The sequence below is a fragment of the Chenopodium album genome, chromosome 16 (assembly GCF_948465745.1).
Source record: "Chenopodium album chromosome 16, dcCheAlbu1.1, whole genome shotgun sequence".
Taxonomy (NCBI): domain Eukaryota; kingdom Viridiplantae; phylum Streptophyta; class Magnoliopsida; order Caryophyllales; family Amaranthaceae; genus Chenopodium; species Chenopodium album.
In genome coordinates this window covers 43,415,276-43,441,918 of record NC_137849.1, presented here as the reverse complement: position 1 = coordinate 43,441,918, position 26,643 = coordinate 43,415,276, and the positions used below count along the sequence as shown (strand labels likewise).

The 26,643-nt window shown below is 32.6% G+C and overlaps 7 protein-coding genes across 9 annotated transcripts; 2 read left to right on the top strand and 5 right to left on the bottom strand.

Annotated features, from left to right (window-relative positions):
- Positions 1 to 21: 21 nt before the first annotated feature.
- LOC145585458 (putative 1-acylglycerol-3-phosphate O-acyltransferase) lies at positions 22 to 4,191 on the bottom strand. The gene is made up of 9 exons (XM_081642157.1): positions 3,779 to 4,191; positions 2,946 to 3,185; positions 2,298 to 2,344; positions 1,985 to 2,103; positions 1,728 to 1,885; positions 1,346 to 1,455; positions 1,168 to 1,267; positions 495 to 618; positions 22 to 326 (listed from the first exon to the last, which is right to left on the bottom strand). Exons 1-9 carry the CDS (start codon positions 4,006 to 4,008, stop codon positions 201 to 203), a joined length of 1,254 nt encoding a protein of 417 aa, XP_081498283.1. The 5' UTR covers positions 4,009 to 4,191; the 3' UTR covers positions 22 to 200.
- A 1,097-nt stretch (positions 4,192 to 5,288) lies between these two features.
- Positions 5,289 to 6,841, bottom strand: LOC145584359 (F-box/FBD/LRR-repeat protein At1g78750-like). Its single transcript, XM_081641218.1, has 5 exons — positions 6,695 to 6,841; positions 6,376 to 6,535; positions 5,958 to 6,265; positions 5,726 to 5,857; positions 5,289 to 5,603 (listed from the first exon to the last, which is right to left on the bottom strand). The coding sequence occupies exons 1-5, from the start codon at positions 6,839 to 6,841 to the stop codon at positions 5,289 to 5,291; spliced, it is 1,062 nt and encodes a 353-aa protein (XP_081497344.1).
- Positions 6,842 to 11,781: 4,940 nt separating this feature from the next.
- LOC145585457 (F-box/LRR-repeat protein At4g14096-like) lies at positions 11,782 to 14,724 on the bottom strand. The gene is made up of 4 exons (XM_081642156.1): positions 14,609 to 14,724; positions 12,601 to 13,491; positions 12,371 to 12,500; positions 11,782 to 12,256 (listed from the first exon to the last, which is right to left on the bottom strand). The coding sequence occupies exons 2-3, from the start codon at positions 12,922 to 12,924 to the stop codon at positions 12,396 to 12,398; spliced, it is 429 nt and encodes a 142-aa protein (XP_081498282.1). The 5' UTR covers positions 12,925 to 13,491; positions 14,609 to 14,724; the 3' UTR covers positions 11,782 to 12,256; positions 12,371 to 12,395.
- Positions 13,024 to 13,533, bottom strand: LOC145584358 (F-box/LRR-repeat protein At3g58940-like). The gene has a single exon (XM_081641217.1). It carries the CDS (start codon positions 13,531 to 13,533, stop codon positions 13,024 to 13,026), a length of 510 nt encoding a protein of 169 aa, XP_081497343.1.
- A 1,333-nt stretch (positions 14,725 to 16,057) lies between the features above and the next one.
- On the top strand, positions 16,058 to 18,908 carry LOC145585455 (F-box/FBD/LRR-repeat protein At1g78750-like). Of its 3 annotated transcripts, XM_081642155.1 has the most exons (5): positions 16,058 to 16,336; positions 17,021 to 17,932; positions 18,043 to 18,171; positions 18,268 to 18,531; positions 18,647 to 18,908. In XM_081642155.1, exons 2-4 carry the CDS (start codon positions 17,066 to 17,068, stop codon positions 18,526 to 18,528), a joined length of 1,257 nt encoding a protein of 418 aa, XP_081498281.1. In that variant the 5' UTR covers positions 16,058 to 16,336; positions 17,021 to 17,065; the 3' UTR covers positions 18,529 to 18,531; positions 18,647 to 18,908. The 3 variants fall into 3 exon arrangements, with proteins under 3 accessions (XP_081498281.1, XP_081498279.1, XP_081498280.1); XM_081642153.1 differs by having other exon boundaries at positions 18,268 to 18,907; XM_081642154.1 differs by having other exon boundaries at positions 17,015 to 17,932; positions 18,268 to 18,907.
- A 2,610-nt stretch (positions 18,909 to 21,518) lies between these two features.
- On the top strand, positions 21,519 to 22,665 carry LOC145584357 (putative F-box/LRR-repeat protein At3g59170). Its single transcript, XM_081641216.1, has 5 exons — positions 21,519 to 21,721; positions 21,769 to 22,068; positions 22,178 to 22,259; positions 22,362 to 22,487; positions 22,585 to 22,665. The coding sequence occupies exons 1-5, from the start codon at positions 21,519 to 21,521 to the stop codon at positions 22,663 to 22,665; spliced, it is 792 nt and encodes a 263-aa protein (XP_081497342.1).
- A 651-nt stretch (positions 22,666 to 23,316) lies between these two features.
- On the bottom strand, positions 23,317 to 26,513 carry LOC145586596 (V-type proton ATPase 16 kDa proteolipid subunit). The gene is made up of 3 exons (XM_081643475.1): positions 26,310 to 26,513; positions 25,863 to 26,148; positions 23,317 to 23,780 (listed from the first exon to the last, which is right to left on the bottom strand). The coding sequence occupies exons 1-3, from the start codon at positions 26,389 to 26,391 to the stop codon at positions 23,648 to 23,650; spliced, it is 501 nt and encodes a 166-aa protein (XP_081499601.1). The 5' UTR covers positions 26,392 to 26,513; the 3' UTR covers positions 23,317 to 23,647.
- Positions 26,514 to 26,643: the final 130 nt, after the last annotated feature.

The following is a 26,643-nucleotide window of genomic DNA, read 5'->3' as shown; positions in this document are numbered from 1 at the left end:
CGAAACGTAGGGAGCAACAAGTGAAAGAATGGTTCGTATTCTATAATATATAGCATCACTCTGTAACAGAGCAAAAAAAAATACACGGTAGTAAATTCACTACCATGAACGAGTAAGTTTTTACAGGTAAACAAATTACATGGTAGTATTTACTACAAGCAGGACACAAAAATGATAAAGCTACAACATACAGTTCAATATTAAGCAGAAGTTAAACCTTCTGGAAGAGATTCATTATCAGGATCTGATGACAGAAATCTGCGACAAGCATGAAAAACAGCCGAATGGAACCCGCTTACGTTGTCTATGAAAACAAAATGCCCGGCCTGCAATGGAAAAATAAAATAAAAATGAGATTACAAAGATCCCATGCCAACAAATATTGCAGCTCATCCACCCATGTATGCTTGCAAATTTGCATAAATATCACTGCTTTCAATATACAGATAACCCCGGGGGCTCGGAGGGGGGAAGAAACAAAGAGAGTGACATACCTCCGGAACCCTAATGATTTCACAAGGGACTTTCATATGCTTACGGGCTTCTTGGGCCCCTTGGTAGCTCATCCAATCATGATAACCATAGATAAAAGTAGTTGGTACTTTCCATTCTGATGCGCTGCATTGAAAGAAGAAAAGGTGTTCATATACTTCAGTCAAGAAGCTCTTTCAACCAGAATAGAGCTTTTGTTTATTTCTTCTCTCTTTCTTTTTTTTTTCAGGCAGTAAGCCATCACAAAATAGTGAGCCCATTTCCATCAGAATGACAGGTTTAGAATGCAAAGCAATACAGTGTATGCCTAGCAATTCTTATGTACTCTGTCATTGTCATGTCCGTCTGCATATTAAAGATTATAAGTTTATAACTACTCGTAACACTTTGTTTTTGTACTTCTACAAAAACGAATTATATTTCTTTTGTCATCTATGGAAGAGATCAGTGGTATGTTCACTACTACAGAGTGAAGGGAATGGTGGAGTTAATATATTTCTGAATAAGGGGAGAAGTAAATCTTGATATAGGACATTTACTGTTATTAACCTTTGAACAATGAGCATACATATGACTGACCAATACCGTTCCTGCATATATTTTGTTGTTGTTTGGGGGGGGGGGGGGGAAGGAATTAATTGAGAGTGAAGAAGAGGAACACAGAAAGGCACCAACCAATGAAGAAGCGGTTTCCGAGCAAACGCTCCAAATGAGAATATGTATTTAAGGCACAGCTCTCCACTACCTTTGGCTGCTAGTGTGTGGTACATATAATCTAAACAGAAAGATACATTAAATTAGAATCAGCTAATAGGTAATTTACTTTGTAAGTGCAAATCTTATGTGAAATTACCTGTCAACAATTTTGATTCTTCTTCACTCAACAATTCACCAGTTCCATATGAACCAAACCTAGCACTTGTATATTTATGGACAAGATTTGGCCCCCATGGACCTAACCCCCTGCATAACGCACCATGCATATTAAGAAACTCAACACCATAGTAGAATCTTTAGATATATCATATATGTATACCAGCTCATCATGTTTCTATTTCTCTAAAGGTTCACTCAAAAAAAAAAAAAAAAAAAAAAAAGTTGCATAAGGAGATCATATTTACAATTTGCATTACTCTTTGTACAGGACTTAGAGAGCATTAATAAACATGATTGATGCCCTGTAATTACTAGTTTAATATCAACAGATTCATTAAGAAAACTATAAGTAAAATCACCTCACAAGCTTCTGAGGAGTAAAATTGGATTCCCAGAGATGATTCAAGACAGCTCCTTTCCACGTTGATCTAAACTGGGTCAAACGCTCTGACATATCCGTGTCCGCAGAAACTCCCGCTGGTCCAACCAAAATCAAATGCTGAACATGCTCAGGATGCTACACAAACAAAAATTACGAATTCTTTAGATAAGAAAAAATAATCCTGAAGTTCTCTGAAAATTCCAAGTTGAAGAATGGAAAAAATAAATCCCTTGCCTTAAGAGCATATTTAGCAGCAACGTAACCCCCAAAAGAATGGCCAAGAAGAATGAAGCTATCAAGATTCTTGGCTTTTCGCCATGCCTCGAAAGAGTCAATAAACCATGCTTCAGTTTCTGCAACGCAAAAAGAAATGAAATTCATTAGAAAAGACTCGCGTTTTCCAAGATTACAGCAGCTGCAATCAGCTAAAGAGAAAATGCAATGACATTTATACTGCTTGTATTACCACAAACATAATAAGGGACTGTCATATAACAATATAAGCAATTAACCTTTCAAGTATCGACAAGCAAGAAACATGACTAACCTTCAGTGCTTTTGCAAGTAAAGTCAGGCCTGCTTGATCCACCCCAACTGCAAGGCAAGAAATTAAACAATGAAGCAAAAAAATACTACGTATATGAAAATTAATCCAGCTTGATCCACCCCAACAGAGAGTGATGGGGTGCAGAAAGGGCAAATGAATCAGCCACTTTTATTATTCTGTCCAATTTCTGAGGTAGGTTTTCCACTTATTCACCCACATTCTAAAATTTTCGTGTATATTAAGTCACAATTTAATGGAGACTGCAGCACAAGGATACTCGTCGCTTTCATGAACATTGTGACCTATGTATGTTTGAGATCAACAAAAGTAACCAACTTTAACAAAAATATCTCTGCACTCATTAAAGAAAATTCAGCACACAGAACAATGGAAGGAGAAATTCACATAGGTTTGTATGTATGATTTTCATTTCATGACCATGCTTCCTTTGACATAACAAATGAAATCTTTCTCACTGTCAAGAATATGAATGGAAAGGAAAGACAACCGAACTGATATCACTCACATAGTCAAATCCTTAAAAAGATTGGTATGTAGACCAATGCTTTTACAACTACCACAGATTTAAGCTAACACAAGATTGATGTGATCAATAACAAACATATAAACAAATAATTAAATACTTACCCAAGCTGATCAATAGCAATGACCCTAAATTGACGGGCCAAGACATCAAAATTCCGGAAGAAGAAGCCTTGTGAAGCACCATATCCATGAACCATAACAATTGTCGGGGAGTTTTCATCTTTGTTGTCGAAAGTAACGGTATTTATAAACCTAGGTTCATCACTTGCAGATCGAAACCACCTAATCTTAGAACCAGGTGGACCGGAGCCTATATTCACTTGTTCCACCACAAAAGGTGTCCTGAAATAGAACAAATGATCAAACCCCATTAGGCAAATTTCCAAATACATACATTAAAACATACGATTCCAAACTCATTAAAACCCGAGATGTCATATCATCTCATAGAATGAACTGGACAACAAATTGCAAAATGCACTCTTAAGTAATACCTCTCTTCCTACACAATTAAGAAGAATAACATGATTACTCCCAGACACCAATTCAATTCATTTCACTCTACCTTGAACTTCATAAATTACAGTTATAATCATCAAATTATGATTTATGAACCAAAGCTATATATAAATGATCATCCAAATTTCATGGAAAAAAAAAAAAAAAAAAAAAGCCTCAAAACCCAGATGCTTTTCCAAATTGGGAAATAAATGATCATTATAAATTCAAGAAATAACAAATTTTCCAATCCAACAAAATCACAAAGCAAAATTTCCAATCAATTACTAAAAACCCTAACAACCCATCATCAAAAAAACACAATTAAACCCATTTTAATCAAATTCAACAAATGGGGTAAACTAAAATCATAAAATCAAAACATAAAAACGACAAAAACCCAAATTAAATCGGATGAGAGAGAAATTGGCAATTACTTGACCAGAGAAAGAAGGCGTTTTTCAGAAGCGATGATATGATCGGTAGAGGTAGGAATCCAACGGAGGAGAGAAGGCCACGTCCACTTCTTCCGACCATTAGAATCCACCATCGTTTGAGCCGCCGTAGCAGCGCCGGTTGCGGTGGCAGTAGCAGCAGCCGCCGTTCTGAGTTCTTCCGCCATTACAATTTTCGCCGACGATTTACGCCACCGCTTAATTAAGCTCATACAATGAATATAGAATGAAATATAATAATACGTTAATTTCCCTCCAAATTGGGCAAATTCTACGCAATCTTATGGAGAGAATATATAATAAGGAAGAATCTTTTGAAATTTTATTTTTATTTTTTTATTTTTGGGGGTTAGGAGGAAGAGTAGAAGTGTCTAATTTGGGGGGTTTGATTAATTGACGAGTACAGTTTTCTTTATCTGAATTGAAAATGGAAAGACTGTCTGTGGTAAACGTAGGCCGTGACGTAGATCCGTCTCGAAAGTGACTGAATCGGGTACCTTCTAATTTCAGATTGAGAAAAATCTAATTTGAAAATAATCAAATTCCGATGTGAAATATTTGAAGAGCTATTTGAACACTAATGGCTGGATTGGATATACTCGTACATTATTTGTTGATAATTTTTTAATCAACAAATTATTTTTCGGTTTTATTAAAAACAAATTAAAATATTGAATACTTTGGTATTTAAAAAATTTTCGGTTAGAATATCCAAAAATTCAAATTAAGTTGACCATGTTAGTTTGGACGTTGGTTCTAAAGAAGTGGTTAGTCTAGAATGATTAGTATGTTCAATTAGTTATCGAACCAATTCTAAAGAAGTGGTAGTAGGTTCAATTAGTTCAATTAGTATGTTCAATTACTCACACATGTTTCTTAGCTTGTTTGAATAGACATCGGACAATTGATGGGAAAGGAAATGGAGCTTCCATTTTTCATAAACAAAATTCCTCCATTGCTAGGGAGATTTAGAAGAAAATTATAAAGTAACTCTCTCCCTCCCCTTACCTCCCTTTCTCTTCTTACTTTTTCTTTCCATCGCTTTCCATTCACTATTGTTATCCAAATATAGTGTAAAGCGTTTCCAAGGACTAAATTCAAGCAATGGTCAAACAAAAGCCTCCATATGAAAGAGGTGTCAAGATTGAGGTTTTATAATTTCAAACTTTTTTTTTTTTTTTTTCGTAGATTCATTTTGTTAATAATATTTTTCCTGACAAAATAAGATGCAACATAAATAATCAGAACCACAAAATAAGAGCTTAATTCTACAAATAGATGGCTAGGAGTTAAATGTTATGAAGATAACATCAGTAATGCATCAAAGCTGAAATAAGAATAATTTTTTTTAAAAAAAAAAAAAAAAGTAAAAGTTGTAATAAGCAGATGTACAGTACAGACTACAGAGTATATATTGTCTTCAATCACATTCATAAACATTAAAGTTCCCTCCATATGAGAACATTCGAATTAATTATTCTACTTACTGAGATTATTGAGGGGAGATAGCAGGAAAGTCAAGGGGCAATGTTTCCCATTCACAAGATGAACAAATAATGACTTCGCAAAAGGAGACCCTAGGAAAACTTAGTAGCTTCTTGAATGCATCCCTTTCGCGTTTCAAACTCACACGATGCATGTGTAGTTTCAACTCCTTTAACAACATTGCATTCTTCAAAATGTACATTACTAGTTTTGTGTCCTCTTCCAAACAATAGAATCTTTGAATCTCAATATATTGAATGGATGAAATAAGAGGCACTATTTCAGATGGAAATGGGAGAGCGTCATCATCTAATAAGCGACACTGACAATCAATACAAAAAATCACATAAGGTAATGTCAATAAAATGAAAGGCATGCACTCGTAGACATAGATCCTGTAAATGAACAATCACTTAAGGTAATGCCAATACATATCGTGCTTACCACATCCACAGTTAAATGTGTTAGCTTAGGAGCAAGTTTTAGCATCTGGAACATACTATTTTCAATTTCAATCTCCAAATGAGTCAAGTTCGGAGACATGGGGAGCTCATTCTCACTAAAATGACCAAACAGCTGCAAAGAGAAAGATAATGATTATAAACATAATGTAAATTCTAGATTGTTACCAGAAATCAGCACCATCATTCAGATGACTATGGGTTAGGAGACTTACTTCAACAGTAGAATTTGATAGACACAGAGTCTGCACATCAGAGATTCTGATAAATTCAAGTTTCCAAGGTTGTTTACTAGGTACATCATCACCTAAGCAAATCCTGGCTTCAACGAGTGAACTAAGGTTGCTTACTTCATATCTCGACCCCTCAACATCTATATCAAGGTATCTAATATTTGGTGCTTTAACAGCAATAAGTAGGCTCTCATTATGTATTTTCAGTTTATTCAAGGTCAGAGAATCTATAGATAACTCTTTTATTTCTTTACAATATTCAATCATCAGCTCTTTAAGAACAGGGCAACCTGACGTGAGAATCTATATCACATTGTTACCAACAAACCTCGATTCATAAAGGTATAGAGTCTCCAGTTTGGTAGATGCAAGCTCCATGGAACATTGATTTGGAAAGTACCCCTTAGCTTCAACACCTTAAGCGTCTCACGAGCAAATAAGTCCATTGGCAGGCGCATAAGTTTATATGGTATACTCAATGCTTTATTCAGATAAATCTCCCAAATCTCACGTCTCAATATGAAATCAATCAATGGGTTGACATGGACGGTCTCAAAACCCTAAGTATTTCAAAGTGAAAACGCTGCAGACATGTTATGTCATTCTTAAGCAGGACGTTCCTTATGAAACCCATGAATTTTTCTCTCACAATCCTTATAAGACACGGTCATAGGAATCTTGGTAAAGTCTAGCACAGGAATGTTAGTCCAAATAGAGACCCATCTTTTAGACAATACACTAGTTGCAACAGCAAGTTTCGTAGGCACAAAACTTAAGATATGGCAAAGCAGAGCATCCGGTAGATTACTAATGTGATCTATCTCGTGGTCACTTTCAAGGCACTTTTGTTTCTTTGAGCGAGACATTGAAACCGTACAAGCGCCTGATCAAACCAAACGAATCCAAAGTTTGAAAGTAGATACACTTTTGTTCACGAAAATTTTACAAATACTACAAAAGAATAAAATGAAAACTCGAATAGCAACACGAAAGCAAGAGGAATATATTCACTCTATACTCTTACCTACACATATATCTTCCTTAAGAGAACAATCTTAGCATAATCAGTCAAAACATGCAGGTAACGTTCCTGAGAGTAAAAATGAAAAGTCGGCATTGTTTTAAATTTGCTCAATTACAATTATTAAAAAAAAGTATCTTTTCTTAATTCTCTTAGAAAGTGGCTCCAATTGAACTTGTAATTTTCAATTATCTATACTTAGTATTTAAAAACACAAACCAAAATTGAGACATGTCATCATTCTTTCTCACCTTTCTTTATTCATTCTCCCTCCTTATGTTTTTAAAGAAATTCTCTCTTCATCTCCCCCTTTATTTCTCAATAACTTTTATATTTTGTATTCTTTATTTTAATTCAATAACAAATTAAATTTCCTAAACCTTCACCTCTTCTCATTATTCCATCTATCAATTCAATTTATTCACATTCATAATTCATTTCTTTAATTTGACCCCTTATCTTCCCCCTCTTCTTATATAAATACAAATTTTCAATAAAGATTTTTTCACACTCATTAAGTTTCAAAAACTAAAAAAATTAGAGAAACATCTCTCAAAATTCTATGTGAAATTTCTACAACAATGACGATGATGATTGAAAAGGGAAATATTGAGGTGGCAAGAATACTATAGAAATTCCATGGGATGACATTGTTTGCGTGTCATGGGGCTTTAATTTTGAAGATATTAAGCGCAATATAAGAGACATATATTGGTAAAGACTAAAGAAGAATATCATGCCTTCACATTTGATGTAAAAATTGTAAAATTATAATAAGTGTTTGGTATTTACAAATTAGTTTTTTATACAAATTGTTGATTAATATATCATGCGATAGAGATATGATTTTACGATTTTAAGCCATTTTTTCTACAACTATTAGTCTATTGCCACTAATTCATAAAATATTATAATATGTCAAAAGACGATAAAATAATTTATTCAAATAATTTGTAAAAGGGTTTTTTTTTTTTTTTTTTTGGTGACAAGATAATTTGTAAAGTTTCAAATAAATTTATAACTTAAGCATAACCCGTGCGTAGAACGGGTCCAAAAGCTAGTTAAAGTTTATATACCAACTTGGTATTGATTTCTAACATCAAATTGAGCTTAATTCCAAAACCTTGAGTTATATGAAACCAATAACAACAATTCTATAAATTAACAACGAGGCAAAAACAAGCACTCACATATGGTAGAAAATTCAAGCAAATACCCCATGAAATAACCATTTAATTTTCATGGAACTTGAATAAACACTAGATGAAATTCTAATTCATACAGTAACATATTTTGAATTCTAAATACACTGAGCCAACTAAATTTCAATATTTGGTACTGTTGAATCATGATGAATTTCTAGAAATTAATACAAAGATGAGATTTCATACCTTAAATTTGGGACAGAAATGAGAAATCCACGAAATGTCGATCTCCGGCGGATTAAAATGAGATTTTTGAAATAATTGGAAGCACCAAATTTAGGGTTTTGAAATCCAATGAAATGTCGTGATGTCGTCCCGCCACTAAAGTTAGGGTGATTGCCACCGGAGGTATCAAAACTGAACCGACCCGGAAAAAAACTATCCATTTTAAACTATAACCGATCCGATTTGATCTGATAAATTCAAGACCCAAACCCGATCTGTAATCGAATTGAACTCAACCCGAATCTGAACTTAACCCGACACCGATTTGATCCTGAACTCAACATGAATCCGATTTGAGCCGACCTGAACTCAAACCGAACCGATTTGATCCGACCCGAGCTCAATCCGATCCGAAATTGACCCGACAAATAACCGATCTAATCCGATCTGTTTTGACCCGAACTGATATTAACCCGACCCGATTTCAACTCGACTTGATTTTTACCCGATCTGAATTGAACCCGACCATAATTAATTATTGACCTTTTTATTCAAGTTCTTATACTACTCGTACTATATTTACTAATTATTAATAAGTGAGTTAAGCATAAAAGAAGGACTTCACTTTTCATATTTTTCACCGTTAAGGAGCTCTCACTTTTTTTTTTCACCTTTAATGACCTAACATTTATTTTTCGATAACAATTATCAACAATTAACCCAAGGTGAGTTAAGCCTTGGTTAATTGAACACATATACAATGTATTTTTCTTCCTTGCTATTTCTCTCTCCTCTTCCTAAACTCCTTCTCCTCTGTTTATTTATTTATTTTTAATTCACAACTTTTTTTTTTCATTTTAACTTTCAATCTTTCATTTATGGGTAGCAGAATTTATTGCCCGTCTTTGATTCTTCAATGTTCATTAATAACTTTGCAATTCTTTTGACCGTTTGTAAACTAATTGAAAAAAAATAATTATACGTAGTGCCGTAGTGGTATGATTCAAGTTCGTTGATGATTTTTTAAATGTTGTATGGTATATGATTACAAATCAAATCCCTTCTCCTCTGTTTATTTTTTTTTCCTTGAATTTTTTTTATTTTTATTTATAATTTTCGATTTATAAATACTTTCAAAGGCGTAGTCATTGAGGTCCTTGTTCTTCTTCTTCAATCAGTAACTGGTAGAATTTAGTTCAAGCTTTATTTATCCGATCTTAATTTAGGTCGAAATTTTTGTATTTTGTTTTTTCATAATTTGGTTTCTTCTATCGATTTTGAGGTTTGTTTTTGTCATTCAATTTTAATTTTGTTTTCAATAGGATCTAAAACTCAAATTTGTACTTTTTTTTTTTAGTTTATGTTTTTGTTATTTAATTTGATTCAATTAGTAATGGGTTAACATTCTGTTTCTTTCTTTGATTTTGAAAATTAGATTTTATTTTTTAAATTCGTGTTATACTTTGAGGTTAATTTTGGATTGAATTGAGTGTTGTTTTGATGGATCTGTGTGTATATTTGAGAGTGTTGCTTAGTACTAATTTTTTTTATTTGTAATTGATTTTTCCATCTCAAAAAAATAATGCAAATTAATCAGCTGAAAATTTGAGTCAAATATGATTGATTTCGATTAATTTCAATCATGCATGGATTATTAACTTGAAAGTTACAATATGTTGAAACCAAAGTATTAAGTTTTTGATGAATTTAAATGCTCCAAGGACTTAACATTTGTATTTGAAGGACTTAAGTTTTCAATTTGAAGGACTTCACTTTTTGGTTGGAGCTCAGGTGGGTTAACTTACCGGAAAACTAACCACAGGTCCTTAAAGGTGAAAAAATAAGTTGGAGGTCCTTAAAAGTAAAAAATGTAAAAAGTAAGGTCCTTCCTTTATGCTTAACTCTTAATAATTAAGTTAACGTTTTTTACTACAAAGAAATAATCCGCAGTAACAAGTTTACTTCATGTATACAAATTATGTAAAATTACTTTATAAGCTTTACATTCGTCTCATCTAAAATTTGCTACAAATAATTTGTTATATTTGAACATTAATACCTCTTCTTTCGACTCGATAAAAAATATGATACATGAATGACTTGATATTGACCCAATAATAAGGTAAAAACTCAATAATAACTCTAATTTAAAAATAACCTTACTTGGATATGAATTGAGTCAACTCGATAAAAACCCAGCCAAACACAGAAAGGAATTGAATTGAAATTGAACAATTAATGAATCAATGGATTGACCTTATCTTAATCAAACCGAACTTGACCGAACCGAAATCATCCAAACCGAAATCAATCCGACCCAAATTCATCCGACCCAAAATTAACCTAGTTAAACCCGTTTTGAACCCTATCCGAATTTATCCAAACAGAACATGAACCGATTTGGAGTTGACCCGACCTATATCCGACACGGACTCGATAGACCATGACCTGTGTTTGATCCGACCCGAATTTGACCCAACCCGACCCGATCCGAATTAAAAGAATAATTTTGACCCGAACATATCCGACCCGAACAGACCGCCCCGAATAGAACCGACCCAAACTCCATTCGGTTATCCAAATTGACACCTCTAGTTGCCACTTCCTACTTTTCTAAGATCACTACTCTATATCTAACTGCTTTAATGGGACGTGTTTGGTGTCAAGTCAATTTTAGTGTTTAGTCTTTAAAAATTCAATTTACGTATTAGGTCATGTTTAGTTTATCTTATTTCAAGAGATTTTATTACTTCTTTGTTTATTACAGTAAGAAAAATATATTTTATTAATTTACTGAGATTTTATAATTTAAATTTCGTAATAAAAATAAATATAAAAAAGTATACATAGTAATAAATATAAACATTATTAAAAAATAAATTTACCACATATATTTTTACTAATCTAACATAACCACTCTTGATAATTTTTTTTCTTTATAGATTATCGTATATGTAAGGTCAAAGTTTGGTCAAATTAATATAGATCAAAAAAATAAGTGCATACGAGTATCAAACATTCAAACTAGATAATAAAATATAAGTTCATATCAAATCAAAGTATCATAAATAGGTTCAAATTAGCAATAAGTCTTAGCTGCACCACTCCCTAAAAAATAAACATTTAGTAAAAAAATATGAGCACTACAAAAGTGAACATTCAATAATAAAAAATGAATACGTAAAAGAAATGAACAATCGACAACATTTAGTGTGTGTGTGTGTGTGTGTATATATATATATATATATATATATATATATATATATATATATATATATATATATATATATATATATATTTTGACTGGAACATTTAGTATATTAAAAATGAACAACATCATCATATATCACATAATTGCTAGACACAACCTTAAAAATGAACATTTAGTTAATATATAAAAAAAAAAACTACAAGTTGCAACAAGAGATGTACAGAGTGCATATTGTCTTCAATCACATTCATAAACATTAAAAACATTAAAGTTCCCTCCAAATGAGGACATTGGAGTTAATTATTCCACATACTGAGGTTATTGATGAGAGATGGAAAGTCAATTGTCCCTGTGACACTTCCTTTCAAAAAAACAGAGTTGGGAAATCAAGGGGCAATGTTTCTGATTCACAGAAAGAACAAATAATGACTTCGCAAAAGGAGATCCTAGGAAAGCTTAGTAGCTGCTTGAATGCATCCCTTTCACGTTTCATGCTCGCACAATGCATGTGTATTTTCAACTCCTTTAACACCATTGCATTCTTTAAGATGTACATTACCAGTTTTGTGTCAATTTCCAAACAAGAGAATCTTTGAATCTCAACATTTGAAATGGATGAAATACATGGAGGTACGATTTCAGATGGAAATGGGAGATTGTTATCCGTTAATGACCGCTTCTGCCAATCAATACACAAAATCACATAAGGTACTGTCAATAAAATGAAAGACATGCATTCATAGACATAGATTCTGTAGATGGAAAACAATACACAGCGAAATAGCGTGCTTACCACATCCACAGTTAAATGTGTTAGCTTAGGAGCACATTTTAGCATCTGGAACATAATGTTCAAATTCAATCTCCAGATGAGTCAAGTTTGGGAACATGGGGAGCTCATTCTCACTAACATGCCCAAACAACTGCAAAATGAAAGATGATCATTGTAAAACATAGTGTAAATTATAGAATGTAACTAGAAATAGCGCAATCATCCAGATGATTAAGGGTTAGGAGACGTACTTCAACAGTAGACTGTGATAGCCACAGAGTCTGCACATTACAGATTCTTCTGATAAGTTCAAGTTTCCAAGGTTCGTATTCATAATCACCTAAGCAAATCCTGGCTTCAACAAGTGAACTAAGGTTGCTTACTTCATATTTCGACCCATCAACAGCTATATCAAGGTATCTAATATTTGGCGCTTTGACAGCAATAAATTGGTTCTCATTACATATTTTCAGTTTATCCAAGGTCAGAGAATCTATATATAGCTCATTTATGCCTTCACAATAATTAATCATCAGCTCTTTAAGAACAGGGCAACCTGAAGTAAGAATCTTCATCACATCTGTACCTACAAACCTCGATTCATAAAGGTATAGAGTCAAGTTTTGGTAGATGCAAGCTCAACCAAACATTGATTTCGAAAGTACCCCTTAGCTTCAACACCTTAAGTGTCTGACGAGCAAATAAGTCCACTGGCAGGCGCATAAGTTTATTTGGTAACCCCAATCATCTTTAATCAGATAAAGCTCCCAAATTCCACGTTTCAGTACAGAATTGATCAATGTGTTGACATGGACGGTTCCAAAATCTTTAAGTATTTCAAAGTGAAAACGTTGCAGACATTGTACGTCGTTGTTAAGCAGAACACTATCTATGAAACTCATGAATTTATATCTCTCACAGTCCTTATCAGACACGGTCCTAGGAAGCTTGGTAAAGTCTAGCACAGGAACTTTAGTCCAAATAGAGACCCATCTTCTAGACAATACACTAGTTGCAACAGCAAGTTTTGTAGGCACAAAAGTTAAGATATGGCAAAGCAGTGCATCTGGTAGCTTACTAATGTGATCCATCTCGTGGTCACTTTTGTTTCTTTGAGCACGAAATTGAAACCGTACAAGCACCTGATCAAACCAAATGAACCCAAAGATTGAAAGTAGATACATTTTTGTTCACAAAACTTTTACATAAATATAAAAGAATAGAATGGAATCTCTAATAGTAATTCTAAAGCAAGAGTAATATATTATGTAAAAATAATTAGCTCAAGAAATCACTCTATACTCTACACATATCCCTTCCTCAAGAGAACAATCTTAGCATAATCAATTAAAACATGCAGGTAACATTTCTAGGAGCAAGATGAGTTATATGACCATAATCAACCAAACTTATCGAGATTAAATGGGGTTTTCTCTTTCTGAGAAAGTACAAGTTGATCTTCATGATGAAAAAAAATGTTTACTAGTAGCATTTCTGTGAATGTAAATAATTACTAAGTAAACAACTTTAATTAAACACAAGTTCTACAAATGTTGATTTATTTACGAAAATATTCGGCTGACTGGAATATTGTGTTGATTTATTTACATAATTATTAGTACTAGATAAATGATCGATTTATCTTGAAGATTAACTAGGGCTCCCTTCTGAATTCTATCATCAAATTTAACTCAATTACATTTCCTTGAGCTAAATGAAATAAATAAAAAAAAGGGCAAATACAAGTTTATTTGCCAGATAAACGAATTTTTGTTAATCTGGTGGCATTTCTGTAAATATATTGAGTCATTTATTCGGTACTTTTGGTGAGCTGTCCAATCACTGTTTGCAACTTGCATTTACTGTTTAGTAAGGACTCTCAACTAATACATAAAAAAAACGTATTTACCCCTACACTGGTACTTGAAAAGACTATTATATCCCAGATAAACAAAATTCGTTTAGCTCAAAAAAAAAAAAAAAAAAAAAAAAAAACATAACAACAGTTCCATTAATGAGCAACGAGGCAAAAACAAGCTCTCACATATGGTAGGAAAATCAGGGAAATACCCATAATTCCTGGTGAAATAACACTTTAAGTTTTCCTGAAAGTTCAATTTCTTCAAATTAAATTCTAATTAACTGAATTAAATGATTTCAATTTCTGAATATATTGAGCCAACAAAATTTCAGTAGAATTTTGGTACTATTCAATCATGATGAATTTCAACAAATTGATACAAATATGAGACTACATACCTTGAATTTGGAGGCAGAATTCCACGAAATGACGATCTCCAGGAACTAAAATGAGAATTTGAAAAATAAAATTAGAACCCACTAAAAGTCAACCTTTGTAATTATGTAATTCAGATAAGTTCGAGTTTCCAATATTGATTTGGAGTACTTCTTAAATACAGTGAAAAACCACAAATCAGAACTATATTACGATATGGAGGGAGTATTATTTGTCTGGGCTTGACCTTTTCAATGTAACCCTTAATTTGTAATCTGTATGATTACTCAGATTTGATGACTCAATTTCATTTTATTTTTTTTAAATACTATATACTCGTATAAATCTATATATATACTACAGAGTATATATTAAAAGTGATCTCAAAATTAATTAATAGGTAGTTAATCAAAAAAGTATTGTAATACATGTCTTAATATGTAAGTATTTTTAATATCATTCACTATTTTTAATACATATGAAAATTCAGGGTATTGTCCGGGCTCAAAAACTATTAATATATTAAAAAGCATTTTTAGTGTATTAAGGTTGTAATTTCTCCTTGAAAAGACTTTAATACTCCTCTTGGTTAATACGGAGTACTAAAAAGATCAATGCCTTTAATTGATTCAATCAATTATAATTTTCAATCCATTGATCTCATAACATTATGTCATAATTTACTCCATAATCTTCAATCAATCCTAGTAATTTCATCAAACCCACAATTAATGCATTTAACAAATCAATCAACTCATAAAATCAAATCACAATTTCTCTATTATAGTAAAATTATTCCCCCCCATTAATCAAAATTTATATATACATAAAACAATAATTACCTAAATACTAAAATTATAATAGTTTCATATATTACTTATATATCAGTGTTGATATTCATATATTCACCAATAAAAGCTAGTAATACTAATTTGATGGTGTTAGGTTCAACCTTATATTTATTAATCTAAATTATTGTTATTGAAATTAAATTATTTTTCTTTTTCTAAAAATAAAAAATTATTTTTGTCAAACTAAAAGGCCTTGTTTACTTCACCTTAGAAAAAATATTCAGTAAAAATAAGTTAATAAAAATAATTTCAGTTCAGCAAAAATAATTTTAGTTCAATAAAATTAAATTCAGTAAAAAGAATTTCACTTCGGTAAAAATAATTTCATTTTAGCAAAAATAAGGTGAAGTGAACTAAGCCTTATACTACGTACTCGTAATTATTAAAGTCTACTATAACTATGTGGATTAAAACTTATTTTTATTGAAATCAACTATAATATATACTATACAAAATTTAACTACTTTTTGCTAGTCTTTTTTATGTTATTTTATCTTATTGCTAAAATGAATTTATTTTTACTACAGAATTTTGAAAATATATTTTAGTGTCCAATTATTTTTAGGTTTAAAATAGTTATTATATCCAAATAATCCATTTACCACTATCCGGAGTTATACTTAACTCGAGCACTCAAACTCAACGGGGTAGCGTCTTTATACTCAGACAGAAGCGATCCTGCTTCCTCCTTAACAAAATCCCAAATTCTCAAAATTTCTGCTCCTAATTTTTCAATCAATTGATTTTCCCCACTATTAATCTTTCCCCATTTCATTCAACAATTAGAAATTCAAGTTGATCAATTGTAGATGAAGATGGAGAAACCCCCAATTTAAGGTTGCATCAATGCGCATCAATTTACACCTTAATTGCTGATTTTAGCTCTAGCAAAAATTTGAGGTAATTATCCTCCAGTCTATTTTATTTTAAAGATTATAATTTTAATTGTCTAATGTTAATTATAATTACCTAATTTCAATTTTTGCTTGTTTGATTTTGAACTTTTGTATTTCCTAGAATTCCCCTGAATTTTAATGATTTTATATATAATCTAGTGATTTGGGTTAATTCAATTACATAATTGTTTTCTTTGGTAGATTATATTTTCAATTTTTTAAATTATTAAATTGCCATTAGCTTTTCTTGTTAAATAATAATGGTTGGTTTTTGGGATCATTATACCCCAATCTATTTTATTTTATAGATCATAATTTTAATTGTCTAATGTTAATTGTGATTAACTAATTTCAAATTTTGTTTATTTGTTTTTGAACGTTTGAATTTCCCTGAATTTTGATGATTTTATCTATGATCTGGTGATTTGGGTTAATTTAATTACATGATTGCTTTCTTTGGTTGATTACATTTTCAATTTTGATTGTTAAATTGCCATTAGCTTTTCTTGTTAATTAATAATGGTTGGTTTTTGAGATCATTCTGTATTACTGTTAAAGTTGATATGCTTCTAAAGTTTTACAAAATTTCGCAATTTATATCTTTGTCATGTTTTCATGATGCATATCGTGATCCCAGATGAACATATACTCAATTTATATCTTTGTCACGTTGTCTTTGAAGTTGCAGTTCTGACAATCAATGGCTTGTTGAGTATCATCAAACTATCAAAGCATGGATTATATTAGTAATTTGCCTGATGCAATTATCAGCTACATTCTATCTTTTCTCTCTACAAAGTCTGCTGTGAAGACGTGTATTTTATCGAAAAGATGGCAGTATGTCTGGACTAAAGTCCCTGCACTGGACATTACTGAAATGCCGCATTCACATAGATACCTGAGTGACGAGCAGCAAATTCATTTCAAGAATTTCGTCAATAAGGTTTTACTTCAAAATGACGTATCCTGTCTGCAATGTTTTACCCTCAGAACATATTATGAGTATGATTACGACTGTATTGAGTCATGGTTGAGAGCTGTAGAAGGGCGTGAGTTTTGTGAGCTCAATGTAAAGCTTCATTGCCCCAAGACTTTTTACTTGCCTAGACAGTTTCTATACGGTCAGAAACTTGTGGTTTTAAAACTAGAAGGGTTTATGATTAGTAATATGGGACATTCTTTCCATCTTCCAAACCTTGGGATCATCCATTTAGTTTCCATTCTGTTTGATGGCGATTTATTTCTAAAGAGTTTGGTGTTGGATTGTACTGCTCTTAAGGAGCTGCTTATCGATGGATGTTATGGTTTTGAGGAAACACTCTATGTGGAGTCTTCGACCTTAGAGTCTTTAGAAATAAAAGAATGCGCAATTAATCGCAGTAGTTATGTGTTACCTTTTATACGCATACAAACCCCAAATCTTAGGTACCTCAGTCTCCAAGACGCGCTGGCTAATTATAACATCGGTGAACTAAAGTTGCTTACTGAGGCAAATCTTGATCTTTGGGACAGTGAAGGTTATGATGAAATTGAACATCATGCACTTCAGCTTATTGAAAAGATTTCTGGAGTAAAATCTCTGCGATTAGGAAGAACTGATGTAAGTTTATCCTCTTGCCTCGTATAGTTTTACTAATCAGTGAACTCTTTGACATTACCTATCAGCTGTACTTGTCAAAATTCCAACTGGAATTGTTCGATTCCTTGCAGGTTGTTTGTTGTTTTGAAGATGCTATACCAAACTTTGAAAATTTGATTGAGTTGAAGCTTGCCGCTGATTTTGTTATCCATGAGCTGTTAGAAAGTACTCCTAAGCTGAAATCTTTGATCATTGAGGAAGTAAGCACGTAATTCTTGATTTTTCTTTTTAACTTTTTATTATGAGTCATGTCTCTGAATGTGATTTTTGTAAAATATTTTGTGTTAATTCATCAGGTAGATTGTGTTGGTGAGAGTTTTTATTCCAAAGTTGCACCTGGCTGTATGTCATCTCTTGAACATGTTGAAATTTTCTTGGATAAAAGACATCATATCAGATTGGCAGAGTATATATTGAAAGTTTCTACCGCCTTGAAGAAGATGACAATCTACTTGCATCCTACGACTATTAAGAGGGGGAGAGCTGTTTATCAAAGTTTATTGAATCTTCCAAGATCCTCACCAATCTGCCAAGTTAAAGTTGTCCATCTTGATTGATAGGTATTGTTGAGCTAAAGGTTTCAAGAAGTTCACTATTAGAGCTACAAGTTTTCGCGTAGTTTTTACCATATTTGATGAGTGGATGGACTATTAGAGCAGTAAATTTGTAATGCAGGCTGAGCATTGAAATCGATTGGAAACATGAAGACTTGTTAAACACAGCCTACACAGGAGTAAAATTATGCTCCATACGCATATTGGATGATATTGCATCTTATATATTCTGTGTAAAAACAATTGAAGTAACCTTTCCCATTTTTTTTTCTTTAATTTTGAACTTTGTTTGGTTTGTATCAAATTGATTACTCTGAACTTCTGAAACAAGTTTATTGGTTATCTTATCACTGTCATTCTTCTGATGCAAATTATGTGTTGTGGCTAAAACTCTAATTTCGTCTAAAATTTTATCTTTACTCGTATGTCTTTTGCCTTCTGAAAATTTGTATTATGTATTCGTTTTCCTTGGAATAAATCAATTTCCTCTACTAAATGCTATATAAAGTATACTAGTGTAATTTACTTTGGTGTGAGGCTAATAGTCCTGAGAAAAATGCTACCGAGTACAATTATTTTTGTGGGCTAAGATCAATAAATCAATATCTCAAATACGAGTACTATTTTTATTTTTATTATTTTTAAGGGATATGAGTACTACTTAATAACAAAGTTATACATAATTAGAATCCTTCGCTAACTAGGAAATATAAACTTGTTTCCCAAGTCTAATATTTTGCAAATGCATTTAAATACGAAGTAATAATTATGTTTCATCAGATAAATAAATCAAAATAGAAAATTGACAAATATGAGTAATAATAAAATTAATTAAGCTAGCTTCTTCAAAAAAAAAAGAAAAAAAAAAAACACTAACTTAGCATAGCTAGAATTAGAGGTGTCAAAACCGAACCGACCCGAAAAAAACTATCCGTTTCGAACTGTAACCGAGCCGATTTGATCCGAGAAATTCAAGACCCAAACCCGATCTGTAACCGAACTGAACTCAACCCGAATCCGAATTCAACCCGATCTGAACTTAACCCGGCACCGATTTGATCCGACCTGAACTCAACCCGAATCCGATTTGACCCAACCTGAACTCTAACCGAACCGATTTGATCCGACCCGAGCTCAACCCGATCCGAAATTGACCCGAAAAATAACTGATCTAATCCGATCTGTTTTGACCCGAACTGATATTAACCCGACCCGATTTTAACTCGATTTGATTTTTACCCGATCCGAATTTAACCAGGCCATAATTAATTTTTGACCTTTTTATTCAAGTTCTTATACTACTCCGTTATTATTAATAAGTTTACGTTTTTTACTACAATGAAATAATCCGGAGTAACAAGTTTACTTCATGTATATACCAATTATATAAAATTATTTTCTAAGCTTTATATTCATCTCGTCTAAAATTTACTACAAATAGTTTGTAATACTTGAACATTAAAACCTCTTCTTTTAACTCAATAAAATATACTCCGTATGATACATGAATGACTTGATATTGACCCATTAATAAGGTAAAAACTCAATAATAACTCTAGTTTAAAAATAACCTTATTTAAATATGAATTGGGTCAGCTCGATTAAAATCCAGCCAAATACAAAAAGAAATTGAATTGAAATTGACCAATTTAATGAATCAACGGATCAACCTTATCTTAATCAAACAGAACTTGACCGAACCGAAATCACCCCGACCCAAATTCTTCCGACCCGGAATTAACTCGGTTAAACCCGTTTTGAACCCGATCCGAATTTATCCGAACCGAACATGAACCGATCTGGAGTTGATTCGACCCATATCCGACCCGGACTCGATAGACCATGACCCAAATTTGATCCGACCCGAATTTGACCCGACCCGATCCGATCCGAATTATAAGAATAATTTTGACCCGAACATATCCGACCCGAACAGACCCGACCCAAACTCCATCTGATTATCCGAATTGACACCTCTAGCTAGAATTTCTCATGAATTAAGATGGTCTAATCTCTAATACGGAGTATTCTACTTTTTTTTTTTTTTTTTTTTTTTTTTTTTTTTTTTTTTTATAACGAAAACTTAAGTGGATTGATTAGAAAAAAAAATATGATAAAAGTTGCAATGTCAACGAAAATTGTAGCAATTAATTAAGCACCAAAGCTTCCAAATCAGATAGATAATAATAAGTTGAATTTGTTTCCAAATATACTTCCATAAAAATAAATAAATAAATAAAGACATAAAGAACAAGATAATAATATAAAAACTAGATTAACCCCATGCGATGCACGGTTTTAAATTAATAATTGAATTATAGACTTTTAATACGTACTGAAAGAAAATAACTTTCTTATTTTTCGTAACTAATTTCTAATTAAATATGAATATACAATTCCCGAAAGTGCATAATTTTCATATTTAATTAAGAAATTTCAATTAAATTATATTATTAACTATTGTTAACAATTTGTAAATAACTAAATAGCATAATATGTGTAGAAAACCCAAAATTTAAAATTTAAAAATTCAAATGAAATATGTTTTCAAAGCTATATTAAATAGGGTAGCTCAAAAAGGAAAAAAAATATGACATCATCTTTGCATTTTAGAGGGAAAAAATTAAATAAAAAAGTGACACGTCGGCAACGATGACATTAATGGTTGTTATTTTAGTATATATATAGATTTATACCAAATAAACAAAATAAGATAGATTTTTATTTTTATTTTAAGAAACTATTGTAATAAGATAGAGTTTACTGTATTTATTTTCCTAACTTAACAAGGGTATCATAATTTACCTATAAAAATAGTCAACATGAGTAACATTAGTACTCCCTTAGAAAATATAGATTACATTAGTTATCTACATGATTCAATATTGTGTCATATACTCTTTTTTTTTTACCAACAAAGACTGCTGTTAAGACTTGTGTATTGTTAAAAAGATGGAAGAAAGTATGGACTCAAGTCTCTGTACTTGACTTTAATGAGATACCAGAATATTATCACACATCGATGCCTCTGTGAAAAGGCGAAAATTTGTTACAATAATTTTGTGAGCAAGGTTTTAGTTGAGAACGATATATCCTATTTACAACGTTTTCGTTACAAATTCTCTTGTGATGATGATACTGACAACTACGAGTCATGGTTGAATGCTGTAAAGAAACGTGAATATTTTGAGCTTGGGTCGATGTCAAAGTTATAGGTTTCTAGAGTTGATTTGTGATAAAAAGGCTTACGGTTTTGAAATTAACGGGTGTGAAAATCGATGATACTCCGTCTTTTCATCTACCGAGCCTTGAGGTCATCCACCTTATTAGAGTAGAGTTTAATGGCGAAGAATATATGAAGAGGTTGATATCGAATTGCCTATCTCTCCAAGAACTACTTATCAAAGAATGTATTGGTTTGGATGAGATATTGTATGTGGAGTGTTTGACGTTGAAGTCATTAGAAATATGTGATACCATAAATCATAATATATATGGTCAATATGGACCTTCGAGTATTAGCATTAAAGCACCAAATCTTGAGTAGCTTAGTATTGAAGATGAAGCAAAACATTATATGGTTGATAGTCTAGATTTGCTCGGCAAATCTTAATCTTTCGGATAATTTTGAAAATATAGTTGATGAATTTAGATATTATGATATTTATCAAGGTATCAATAATCTTATAAGCAAGGCTTCCAAAGTAAGTACTTTGAGGCTTAAAACTTCTAAGGTAAGTTTATACTTTTTAGTCTAATCTATGATGCTTAATTACATACTGACCTAGTTTATTGTGTAGTTTTTAACTAATAATGTTCATTTAATTTTGATGCAGTTTCTAGTTAATGGGAAAGAGCTACCAACTTTCGAAAACTTGACTCATTTGGAGGTAAAGGCCGATGGTTTTACTTGCGAGTTACTAAAACGAGCTCCCAAGTTGAAATCTGTGACATTCGAGGAAGTAAGTACATACAAAGTAGTTCCTTGTTTCTTTTCCTTTCGTAACTAAAATTAAATTAATTTGAATCTAATTCAATATATTGGTATTTGTTTATCAGGTCGAATGGATTGATGACTCTCTTAGTTCTTTAAGAGAAGATGGTTGTGTGTCAAGCCTTGAACAGTTACAATCTCCTTGAACTGGCAAGTCAAATTTGTCGGTATATATTAAAGGCTGCGACAAGCTTGAAGGAGATGACTATCAAATTGTGGCGTCCAAGCGTATACGAGAGAGATATTCTTCAAGAGCTATTGACTTTTCCAAGATCCTCACCATTCTGCAGAATTGAAGTTGTCTTCTCAAGGGAAATAATGGATACTCAAACAAGTTCATCAATCAATTAGGTGTAACGTGCATCTTTTATCTTTTGGCAACATTGAATATTTATTTATTTGTTAAAACATACCATCCTTTTTATTTTCACTATTAATGTTTTGTTTCAAACGATTGTTTATGGGTATGCTATAATTATTGTTATTATTATTTTGAAGAAGCAATGCACTAATCAGTTTAGACAACAAATTGGAACCTGATACATAGAAAGTGTGACCGTATTATACAAACTTACAAAGTGCTATATGGATAATAAAGTACTACCTAATCAAATCAACAAATACTCCATAAAGAGATATGCATGCAGAACCCTGAAGCTTAAACGCAGCCAAAAGCAAATATACTCGTAGTATACAAGTAGGCATGCAGCCTAAAGCTTTCACACTATTATTCATCCACAATTGAGGCAAAATCATAGCAAGAATGATGCTTAAATTATGTATATCGAATCCACGAATGAAAAGATCAAAAGAATAATTGGCATCTAACAACATACTGTTACAGGATGTCCAAACTGAATCTCCATATCCAGGAGTGCAAAGATGGGAAATAATGATACATCATAACTTTATTTGGAGGAGACACTAACTATTAAACTCTACATATTCTGGTTTTAACAATCTCCATGTAGAACCACTAATCACAACTCAAAACAATAAGACCATAATCAAATCCTTCAAGAGGAGCCACTTTGAATGCCAAGTAACCCTCTCACTGCCCGAGTAAGAAAAAAATTACATCTCCAGCGGTGGCAATGGAAACAGCAAAGATTAAGAGGCAAACCGCTTCTAGTCGGCTCTTGACTGACCAGCACGGGATGAGAGGATGATACCAACAATGAGACCGTACAAAGCCAAAGCTTCAGCGAAAATGAGGATAAGGATCATTCCAACAAAAAGCTTGGGCTGTTGGGCATTGGCTCTGTACCAAGAAATAGGTTAATCAGAAGAATATTAAGGGCATTGATATCTATTAGCACATCAATGACTTCACAGCAAGACAGTCACACAATAAAACGGACAAGGAAGAGAAACAGCTTCACAGCACAGGTTCGAATGGAAATTACTAGAACTCTATAAGCATATTATTTCAGAGAAGAAAAACTTGGACCAGAGGAGAAATTACAGTCATCAGAAAACACAAGATACATAAAAATATGAAAATCTGTACATTGTACACAACAGCATATTTCATGAAAGAAGAACAGTAACAAGTAAATTAAACATATAAAAACAAAAACCAGATATACCAACTGAAAGGCAAAGCAGAGTAATCCATGATGAACAGAAACGGGGAAGATCATCTACTGAAATTCAAGCATCTGTGTTCTTAATTCTACGAAGGCACAAAATGCAAGGGGCAAGAGAAATCAACTTCAGAAGATTGGTAGAGAGAGAGAGAGACAGAGGAGAGAAAACCTAAACAGGCTAAAGGAAAAGACAGGAATGCCAGAAATATTAATAAATCTCAACTCTCCTACAGAGTATGACCCAATATAAAATCAAGACATGCCATCAAAACCATAATAGTATAGCTAAGATCTAAAATAAGGTTAGCCCACCATGTGCATAAGCTCTCATTTGGTTTTAAATAAATTAGTACCTACAGGAAGTTAAGCAAGAAAGAATAACTAACATTATAAATTTGGACTTAAAAGGAGTGTTATACGTCACTGATTGATGGTCAGAGATATGTAGCATAACTATAAGTAGCATCACTGAATTTACAAATATGTGTACAACACACTTTGAGTTTGAGCAACATGCCCAATTAAATGCCAGCCAAGAAAATGCTCTAACTCCTGGTTGCTCAATTAACTGCTAACAAATTAGATGGGAAAAAAAAAATCCTTAATCTCCATAAAGCTCCAAATCCATACAGCTAATCATGGACCAATTAACACAAAAATATTTGTATGTAGTAAAAATCAGACGATTGTGCCCAATGGCCAGAAAGACAATAGTAACAAATAACCTTATCAATTATCAGCAATCCAGAACATAGACCATCAGTGTATAACAAATTAATCAAGCACAAAACAATCTTGACAATAAAATTACCCTCGACCTCAGCAAAAGATTTGGGGGGGGGGGGTATTTGAAGATAAAATCACCCTTTACATCCAGTTAGGATAGTGAATTAGCATAACAACCTTATGTTGGGAACTTGGGATAGTCTCGACTTCTCATACATTCAGACGAAACAAGAGTGAACAACTCAATTTTCCATCATCAAGCATGCAGATGGTACTAGGGGCAGGAATTACAGGTAGAGTAAACAAAAATTGTAATCGAACAGCAAAAAGACTAAATCTCATGACCAATACCTGGTCTAGTAATAAAATATTAGAGATGCATATTAATATTAGATGAGATGAAGTCATGTTTCCACTATTTTATAAACAACCAAGTCAAAAACAGGCTTTCCAGCTATATTTTGTGCGGACCACTTCCTTGATAGTGTTACTCTTCAGTCTTATTAATACAAATTCCAGATCCAGAACAGCTCAGCACCACTAAAAATCAACATTCTAACAACGCAACATACAACGGCAAGCTATTACTGCCATTGCAACCTAGATCCTAAGAACACGACAGAAAGATGAAAAATCAACAAACACAGCAAAGAAGACATAAATTAGCATCAGCAAATATACTATATCCTCATCAATTCAGAAATCAAACATTTCTAGATATCCGGAAAAAAGTAGTCGTCTATTCTTAACATAATGCAACTACTTCAATATACAATTGGAAATTCCAAGATGCAAATACTTTAATCATATCATCATATCCTCAATTAAAAGACACAGCAACACAAGCAACAATCACAATGCTCCACCTAAAGATCCAAGAACAACAGATAGATAAAAACAACAATTCTAAACAGATCCAATCCACAAAACCATTCCAATTCACAATCAAACTAGATCAATCAATGTCATCAACAATCAAACGAAACGATACGAAAGTAGCAGATAGAGTGAGCGAGATATGTATATACCTGACACCAGCATCACCGACGATACCGATGGCCATACCAGCAGAAAGACCAGCAAGACCACAAGCAAGACCAGAAGAAAGATGAGCGTAACCATCAAAGAGGTAGTAAGATTTAGCCTTAGGGTTAATACCAGTGCTAATGATAACAGCAATAATCAAGCCGTAAATACCCAAAACTCCAGCCATAACAACTGGAACAATCGATTTCATCACCAATTCAGGTCTCATCACTCCCATCGATGCCACTCCTACACCACTCTTTGCTGTTCCATACGCAGCTCCCATACCTTCAATCAATCATCAATCAAACAATCAATCAAAATCCAAATTCAATCAAAATCAAAATCGAAATTCAATCAGGTAAACCCTAGATCTAAGCAGTATAAGCATTGAATTACATAAAATCGAAGAAAACAATCGAGAATTTTAGGGTTTGAATTTGACATACAGGAGAAGACTAGAGCAGCGGCGGCACCAAGGAAGCCGAAGAAGGGAGCGGTTTCATCGCCATTGAAGACAGCAGTAGACATGGTTGATTGGATCTAAGAAATGGAGGTATAACAATGGCGATTGGATGGATGATTGAGAGAAGAAGAGGAGGAGAGAGAAAATGAATGAAATGATTTATCAGGATTTTCTGGATGGGATCATCACTAACAAAAGAGGTTTTTATTTATTGGAGAGAGAAACAAGAGAGAGAAAGAGAGTACACGTGGTAGCAAGTAACAAGTCCGATTCATTGATTTGTGTTTGGGTTCTTTAGTTTCTGTGTAGCCCAAGGA

Bases quoted from the DNA above. Each gene is read 5' to 3' on its own strand.
- LOC145584358 (XM_081641217.1), bottom strand. From the start codon at position 13,533: ATGTATCTACTTTCAATCTTTGGGTTCATTTGGTTTGATCAGGTGCTT.
- LOC145585455 (XM_081642155.1), top strand. From the start codon at position 17,066: ATGGATTATATTAGTAATTTGCCTGATGCAATTATCAGCTACATTCTA. The intron at 17,933-18,042 runs GTAAGTTTATCC...GATTCCTTGCAG, and splicing joins TGCGATTAGGAAGAACTGAT to GTTGTTTGTTGTTTTGAAGA. The intron at 18,172-18,267 runs GTAAGCACGTAA...TTAATTCATCAG, and splicing joins AATCTTTGATCATTGAGGAA to GTAGATTGTGTTGGTGAGAG.
- LOC145585457 (XM_081642156.1), bottom strand. From the start codon at position 12,924: ATGAAGATTCTTACTTCAGGTTGCCCTGTTCTTAAAGAGCTGATGATT. The intron at 12,501-12,600 runs GTACGTCTCCTA...TTCATTTTGCAG, and splicing joins TATCACAGTCTACTGTTGAA to TTGTTTGGGCATGTTAGTGA.
- LOC145584359 (XM_081641218.1), bottom strand. From the start codon at position 6,841: ATGTCTCGCTCAAAGAAACAAAAGTGCCTTGAAAGTGACCACGAGATA. The intron at 5,858-5,957 runs GTAAGTCTCCTA...TTCTCTTTGCAG, and splicing joins TATCAAATTCTACTGTTGAA to CTGTTTGGTCATTTTAGTGA. The intron at 5,604-5,725 runs GTAAGCACGATA...ATTGATTGTCAG, and splicing joins CACATTTAACTGTGGATGTG to TGTCGCTTATTAGATGATGA.
- LOC145585458 (XM_081642157.1), bottom strand. From the start codon at position 4,008: ATGAGCTTAATTAAGCGGTGGCGTAAATCGTCGGCGAAAATTGTAATG. The intron at 1,456-1,727 runs GTGATTTTACTT...TGCGTTATGCAG, and splicing joins ACTCCTCAGAAGCTTGTGAG to GGGGTTAGGTCCATGGGGGC. The intron at 619-1,167 runs GTTGGTGCCTTT...CTTTCAATGCAG, and splicing joins CGGAAACCGCTTCTTCATTG to CGCATCAGAATGGAAAGTAC.
- LOC145584357 (XM_081641216.1), top strand. From the start codon at position 21,519: ATGAGATACCAGAATATTATCACACATCGATGCCTCTGTGAAAAGGCG. The intron at 22,260-22,361 runs GTAAGTTTATAC...ATTTTGATGCAG, and splicing joins TGAGGCTTAAAACTTCTAAG to TTTCTAGTTAATGGGAAAGA. The intron at 22,488-22,584 runs GTAAGTACATAC...TTTGTTTATCAG, and splicing joins AATCTGTGACATTCGAGGAA to GTCGAATGGATTGATGACTC.
- LOC145586596 (XM_081643475.1), bottom strand. From the start codon at position 26,391: ATGTCTACTGCTGTCTTCAATGGCGATGAAACCGCTCCCTTCTTCGGC. The intron at 26,149-26,309 runs GTATGTCAAATT...GATTGATTGAAG, and splicing joins CGCTGCTCTAGTCTTCTCCT to GTATGGGAGCTGCGTATGGA. The intron at 23,781-25,862 runs GTATATACATAT...TTCTTGGTACAG, and splicing joins GTCGGTGATGCTGGTGTCAG to AGCCAATGCCCAACAGCCCA.